Source organism: Acomys russatus, chromosome 3, assembly GCF_903995435.1.
Source record: "Acomys russatus chromosome 3, mAcoRus1.1, whole genome shotgun sequence".
NCBI lineage: Eukaryota > Metazoa > Chordata > Mammalia > Rodentia > Muridae > Acomys > Acomys russatus.
The window spans coordinates 83558997-83566190 of record NC_067139.1 but is presented as its reverse complement, the minus strand read 5'-3'; the positions used below and the strand labels follow the sequence as shown (position 1 = coordinate 83566190).

Genomic DNA, 7194 nt, shown 5'->3' with positions numbered 1-7194 from the left:
CAGGGTTTTGAGAAACAGTACCTGGGCGGCGACCAAATACCGGAGACCAGTTTGAATTCTCAAGCAGTCATGCCCTTGTCAAAGATGGACGAACTCACTTCCCTCAGTCAACCGGAAAGTTCCAATCCCCCCCCCACCCCTAAGAATTTGAAGCTACTGCATCCATACTGCTTCGATGCCAAAAGTAAATAAGTAAAAAGGACAGTCTTATCCAGTTAGATTTTTTAAATATATATCTCTCTCTGTCTCCTAGCGTTTAGCGTTTCTCGATGAAAACAGTCTGGGCCGGTATTTGGAGGCGTGGTTGCCCGGAGTTAAAATGACGGCTCTAGCCATAGACTTAATAGGACGTGAAGCTGTGACGGGGCGGAGTTGCCCGTCGGTTCTTTGGAGGCGTTCTCGGAGTTAGTTCCTGTTGCCCTTACTAAACATGGCGCTGGCCAGCGTGTTGCAGCGGCCGATGCCCGTGAATCAGCACGGGTTTTTTGGACTTGGAGGTCGTGCGGATCTGCTGGATTTGGGTCCGGGGAGTCCTGGTGATGGGCTGAGCCTGGCCGCGCCCAGCTGGGGTGTCCCAGAGGAGCCGCGGATCGAAATGCTTCATGGAACCACAACCCTGGCCTTCAAGGTGCTCAGCCAGCCCGCGCCTCGCCGGCATCCCAGCCGGAGTGGAGTCGGGCGGAGGTTCGGTCCTCTCATCCCGACCCTTCGCGGTTTTTCACTGCCTCGGAATCCCGAGGATGGGGAGGTGGGGCCGGGGGAAGACAGCCGGGGTTGGCTCCTAGGCGAGCCCAGTCTGCGCCCTCCCGAGAGCCCTACCTGGGAAAGGGGAGGGCGGGTAACAGCGGGCGGTGGCGGATGGAAAGAAAGCGACTGTCGCGCTCGCTTCACCAGAGCTTTTTTTTTTTTTTTTTTTTTTCGAGGCAGGGTCTCTCTGTGTAGCCTTGGCTGTCCTGGACTCACTTTGTAGGCCAGGCTGGCCTCGAACTCACAGCGATCCGCCCTCCTCTGCCTCCCGAGTGCTGGGATTAAAGGCGTGCGCCACCACCGCCCGGCTTCCACCAGAGGTTTTACTAACGGGGCGTCCCCTCCCCGGAGCTTGGTCAAGTCCAGGGACTCCTGTAGTGGGTGCCAAACAATTAGAGTGCCTTTCCAGCTCTACAGTAACTAGCTGTGGATCTTAGGCGAGAAATTATTTGTTTACTTTTTCTTTCTTCATTTCTTTCTTTTTATTTATTTATTTTTTGGGGGAAGGGGACAGGGTTTCTCTGTGTAGACCTGGCTGGCCTGGACTCGCCTTGTAGACCAGGCTGGTCTCGAACTAACAACAGAGACCCGCCTGCCTCTGCCTCCCTAGTGTTGGGATTAAAGTTGCGTGCCACCATACCCCCTTTTCAGATTTCTTATTATTTGTATGTTTTGCCTTTACGAATGTATATTCCCCACGTGTGTAGCCCTCGCAGAGGCCAGACAGGGCATCGGATTCCTTAGAAGTTACAGGCCTTTGTGAGCCATCACAAAGGTGTGTGTGGGTACTGGGAACCGAACTAGACCTCTGAAGAACAGCCCGTGCTCTTACCCGCTTAGCTGTGTCTCTCCAGTCCCCCTAAGGGTGTCTTTATCTCATTAAACGTGTTTCTTTGTACGTAGAGTTAGTAATGTGGCTATTCACAAACCAGGGTTTGTGACATTTAGTATATGAAGTCGAGTACAAAATACAGAAAATTATTCCTGGGTTTGCATTAATACAAAAAGAAGTACTGGAAATGGTTGTGGTCTTATGTGGCCTGTGTTGTGTTTTCTCTGACCTCATTCAGTTTCGCCATGGAGTCATTGTTGCTGCGGATTCCCGGGCCACAGCAGGCGCTTATATCGCCTCCCAGACAGTGAAGAAAGTAATAGAGATCAACCCTTACCTTTTGGGCACCATGGCTGGGGGCGCAGCGGATTGCAGCTTCTGGGAGCGGCTGTTGGCTCGGCAGTGCCGGATCTACGAGCTTCGGAATAAGGAACGCATCTCCGTCGCAGCGGCCTCCAAACTGCTCGCTAACATGGTGTATCAGTACAAAGGCATGGGGCTGTCCATGGGCACCATGATCTGTGGCTGGGATAAGAGAGGCCCTGGTGAGTTGCGTAGCCGTCACGTGCTCCTCGGGGTTGCGGGAGACAGTGGAAGAGGTTAGATGAAGAGATGAATCCAAGGCTTTTAACGGGTGCTGAGGGTGGATGCTTTAGTTATGATCTTAGCCCCTCCTGCCTGAGGACCGCATTGTAGAGGGAAAGGCATGGGGTTAACTTGCTGTGTCATTGACTGTCTTAGTCAGTTGGCCTTTGGTTACCTTTGTTCTTAGCCTGTTTCATCTGTCAGTTTGTCAAGTGGTTAAGTACATTCAATATAAAGCAGTTAGTACAGTGTCTGGCCCATTTTTCTGTCTTTTGCATACAATAATAAGGACCAGGAGACGTCTGTATTTGAGAAGTAAATTGATAGATAAACAAGACGGCTTTTTTTTTTTTTTTTTTTTTTTTGATACAGGGTTCCTCTGTGTAACAGCTCTGGCTGCCCTGGAACTCGCTCTGTAGGCCAGGCTGGCCTCAAACTCACAGAGATCCGCCTGCTTCTGCCTCCCAAATGCTGGGATTAAAAGCGCATGCCACCACTACCCAGCCGAGCTGGCATTTTCTTTTCTTTTTTTTTTTCTTTCTTTTTTTTTTTTTTTTTTTTTGGGTTGTTTTGGTTTCTTTTGTTTGTTTGTTTTGGTTGGTTTTTCGAGACAAGGTTTCTTCTCTGTGTTAGCCTTGGCTGTCCTAGACTCGCTTTGTAGACCAGGCTAGCCTCAAACTCAAAACCATGCGCCTGCCTCTGCCTCCCAAGTACTGGGATTAAAGACGTGGGCCACCGCGCCCAGCTGAGCTGGCATTTTCTAACAAGACAAAAGTGAGCTACACATATAATTTTACACTTTTAAATTTGTTGTTTTATGTGCGCGAGTGTTTTGTCTGCATATATATCTGCACCACAGCACATGCCTGGTGCCTGAAGAGGCCAGAAGATGGTATTGGAGCCTCGAGAACCGTGTTACAGTCGGGAGCCACCGTGTGGGCCCTGGGAACCAAACCCAGGTCCTCTGCAAGAGCAACCGATGCTCCTGCCCCTCTTAGCTGTGGAGCCATTTCTCCAGCCCCATTTTTTAAAAGTTTAAGTTACAGTATTTATTTAGCGTGTGTGTCTGTGTGTCTGAGTGTGAACCACACATCCCAGAGCATACATGTAGAATTCAGAGGGTGATTTGCAGGAATTGGTCTCTGGGTCTGTGGATCAGACTCAGCCCTGGTGGTAATCAGTGGTTATAGTGCTCAGTTACCTCACTGGCCTTTGTTTAAATAACAAAAATAAGCCAAGTGAAAAGTACCCAAGCTATTTCTTAGTACCATTTCAAGTGTTGGAGGCAGTTACATGTGGTCACTAGCCACAGTATTGGATGGTAACACTCGCTATTTAGTTGGCATTTCTGGTTCATTTACTTTCTGGCCTAAAAGGAGCCATCTCTTGCCACCTTGAGGCTTTATTTTAAGCGGTCTCTCTCACCAGACCTGAAGTCCTATGCTTGAAATGTCCAGCATACTTATACCTGCCTTTTGGACTTGCCAAGAGGACAGGCAGGATGGTTTGTACAGTGTGAGGGAGGTGGTGTGGTGGTGTGGAATCTGGAAATCTCAGTGGTAAATTTGATTGCATCATTCTCCAGTTTTGTAAAAAACAAAAAAGAACTATTTTGTTTCTTTGTGAGTTTCCATGTGTGTATATCAGTATTTGCCTGTGTGTACGTATACCACTGGTATGCCCAGTGCTGAAGTTGGTCAGAACAGGGCATTAAATTCCTAGAAACTGGCCGGGTGGTCCCAGGAGGCAGAAGCAGGAGGAGCGCTGTGAGTTCGAGGCCAGCCTGGTCTACAAAGCGAGTCCAGGACAGCCAGGGCTACACAGAGAAACCCTGTCTCAAAAAACCAAAAAGAAAAAAGAAAATTCCCAGAAACTGGAATTACAGACAGTTGTGAGCCACCCAGTGGATACTGGGAACTGAACACCAGTCCTAGACAAGAGCGACAAAGACTCTTAACTGTTGAACAATGTTTCTACCTCAGTTAGAAGCTGATCTTTGCTATTTGTGGGTTCTTTTTTTCCCCCACCCTTTATTCCCCCACACCCCCACCCCTGCCCACCCTCACCCCCACCCTTGCCCACCCCCACCCCCGCCCACCATATCACTAGATAAGAAGGAAAGGAGGACAGAGGGGAGGGAAGATCTGTGAATCTAATTCCTTTCTTCTTTGCTTATAGCTGGTCTTTGCTACTTTGTGGGTTCTCCCCCCCCAGCCCCCCTAATATCCATCACCCCCATTTGACCCCTTATCATTAGATAGGAGAGAAAGAGAGAGAGATCCTGCATCTAAGTTTGTTTCTTCTTGTTTCGAGTACAACTGCTAATAAAACCGCAGTCAACCTCCCTCAGGGCTCTGGCATCTGTACACCCTCCGGAAAGTTCCCAGAATTCCAAAAGTCACACAATAGCAGAAACTGTGTGCAGCTGGCAAAACCATGCCTCTGCTAGAGCACAAGGCAAATCAGAGTCCGCTGCTGCAGACAGTCCAGAGCTGCCCCACATCCCCACACCTGGGATAAAAACAAAAACATATTCTTGCCGTATTTCTGTGTTATTTATTTATTTGTTTATTTAGCGTGTGAGTTCCCCATCGCCATATACACTGTGCCAGAAGAGGGCATCAGATTCCATTATAGATGGTTGTCAGCCACCTTGTGGGTGCTGGGAATTGAACTTGGGGCCTCTGGAAGAGCAGACAGTGCCCTTAACTGCTGAGCCATCTCTCCAGTCCCTATTTCTGTATTTAAAAACAAAAACAAAAACAAAATTCTCACTACACCAGTTTTTTGTTGTTATTGTTGTTGGTTGGTTTGGTTTTTGAGACAGGGTTTCCTTTTTGGTTTGGTTTTGATTTTGTTTTGTTGGTTGCTTGGTTTGTTTTATTTTTGAGACAGGGTCTCTCTGTGTAGCCCTGGCTGTCCTAGACTCGCTTTGTAGACCAGGCTGCCCTGGAACTCACAGAGATTCACCTGCCTCTGCCTGAGTGCTGGAATCAAAGATGTGTGCTACCACCACCGGGCACTCCACCAGTTTTGTTTTGTTTTGAGACAGGGTTTTATGTAGCTCAGGCTAGCCTCAAATTCAATACATAGTTAAGGCTAGCCTTTAACTCCTGATCCTCCTGTCCCAACCTCCTGAGTGTGCTGAGACCTTATGATGGGGGGGGTCTGTATGTGGGGGGGTGTGGTATATGTGTGGTGGGGGGGTGTTTGTGGGGGGGGTGGTGTGTGTGTGGGGTGTCTGTGTGGGGGTGTGTGTATGTGGGGGGGTGTGTGTGGGGGGGTGGTGTGTGTGTGGGGGTGTGGGGGTGTGTGTGGTGGTGTCTGTGTGGGTGTGTATGTGTGTGGGTGTGTGTGTATGTGGTGGTGCTGAAGGTGGTGGTGGGGTGTTTGTGGGGGGGTGTGGTGTGTGTGTGGGGGTGTGTGTGTGGGGGTGTGTGGTGTGTGTGTGGGGGTGTGTGTGGGGGGGGGGTGTGGTGTGGGGGTGGGGGGTGTGTGTGTGGTGTGCGTGTATGGTGGTGTGCGTGTGTGGTGTGTGTGTGTATGGTGGTGGTGTGTGTGGGGGTGTGGTGTGTGTGTGTGGTGGTGTGTGCGTGTGTGTGTGTGTGTGTGTGTGTGTGTGTGTGTGTGTGGTGGGGTGTGTGTGTGTGTGTGTGTGGGGGTGTGTGGGGGTGTGTGTGTGTGTGTGTGTGTGTGTGTGTGTGTGGTGGTAAGGTAGGAATCAAACTAAGGCCCTCCTGGAGCATGCTAGGCATATATTCTGCTGCAAAGCTATATCTCTTGAGGAAGTTGAGAAACCACCTTGGAAGATGAATAAAATAGCAAAGAAATGATGGCCTTTTTCTTGTTTTCCCTGCTCCCCTCATCTCCAGGCCTCTACTATGTAGACAGCGAGGGGAACCGCATCTCTGGGACCGCCTTCTCTGTGGGGTCTGGCTCCGTGTATGCTTACGGCGTCATGGATCGAGGCTACTCCTATGACCTAGAAGTGGAGGAGGCCTACGATCTGGCGCGCCGAGCCATTTACCAAGCCACCTACAGAGACGCCTACTCCGGAGGTGCAGTCAACCTCTACCACGTGCGGGAGGATGGCTGGATCCGCGTCTCCAGTGACAATGTAGCTGATCTACACGACAAGTACAGTGCACCTGGCCTCTGAAGGGCGTGGCCGCCAGCGCTTGGGTGGCTCTCACTGGTTATAATAAAGGAAAGTGTCCCGTCCCAGTAATTGCAGCTCTCAAACGTGTGTGTGTGTGTGTGTGTGTGTGTGTGTGTGTGTGTGTGTGTGTGTTGCTGGTTGGTGAGCTCCTTGGTGCATTAGCTGTTGGTGTTACACCATTTCTCAGCCTCTGTCGTCCACACTGTCCCTCCTTCAAGCACTTTACAGTCAAATAAGGCAGGACAGTGGGAGAGAGGGCACCTTAATTACAGGAAACAGTGGTGTGAAGACATCGTTTGGTGAATACATTAATATCTCCACTCATGAGGCTAATAGCCAAGCAGCAGGGGGGCGGGACGTCCTGCTCCAGTGTGAGAAGATGAAAAGTTGATGAGGCAGAAAGATGCTTAGGGACATTCCTAGCGCGTCTTCAGAGGGTTGGAGGAGACTGTGCAATATAGAGAGACAAATGGGGTAGGCTGGGAATTTTTTTTTCCTTCTTTTGAGACGGGGTCTTTGTCTGTAGCCTTGGCTGTCCTAGACTCTTTGTAGACCAAGCTGACGTCCCAAATCACAGAGATCCATCCATCTGCCTCTGCCTCCTGAGTGCTGGGATGTAAGGTGTGGGCAACCACACTGGGCCAAATCTAAACTGCAATGAGTTTGGAAGGGAAGGCGTTGAGTCCTGAGAAAAATGGACATATAAGAAATGAAAGCCTTGGTGGTCCGAACAGGTGGAAAAATCCCTGCTGAGCACACAGGAACTTGACTTCACACACTCAGCTCTGAGGTGGTCTGCAAACTCTGGTGGGGTTGGCAGGAGGAAACTTTAACAATAGAGGAGGCTAGGAGTAGGTAGGCGTGGTGGCTC

The 7194-nt window shown here is 50.0% G+C and overlaps 1 protein-coding gene across 1 annotated transcript; it reads left to right on the top strand.

Moving 5' to 3' along the window:
• Positions 1–406: 406 nt before the first annotated feature.
• On the top strand, positions 407–6333 carry Psmb5 (proteasome 20S subunit beta 5). Its single transcript, XM_051143075.1, has 3 exons — positions 407–628; positions 1818–2124; positions 6037–6333. Exons 1-3 carry the CDS (start codon positions 431–433, stop codon positions 6321–6323), a joined length of 792 nt encoding a protein of 263 aa, XP_050999032.1. The 5' UTR covers positions 407–430; the 3' UTR covers positions 6324–6333.
• The last annotated feature ends 861 nt before the right edge of the window (positions 6334–7194 follow it).

Bases quoted from the DNA above. Each gene is read 5' to 3' on its own strand.
- Psmb5 (XM_051143075.1), top strand. From the start codon at position 431: ATGGCGCTGGCCAGCGTGTTGCAGCGGCCGATGCCCGTGAATCAGCAC. The intron at 629-1,817 runs GTGCTCAGCCAG...GACCTCATTCAG, and splicing joins CCACAACCCTGGCCTTCAAG to TTTCGCCATGGAGTCATTGT. The intron at 2,125-6,036 runs GTGAGTTGCGTA...CCTCATCTCCAG, and splicing joins CTGGGATAAGAGAGGCCCTG to GCCTCTACTATGTAGACAGC.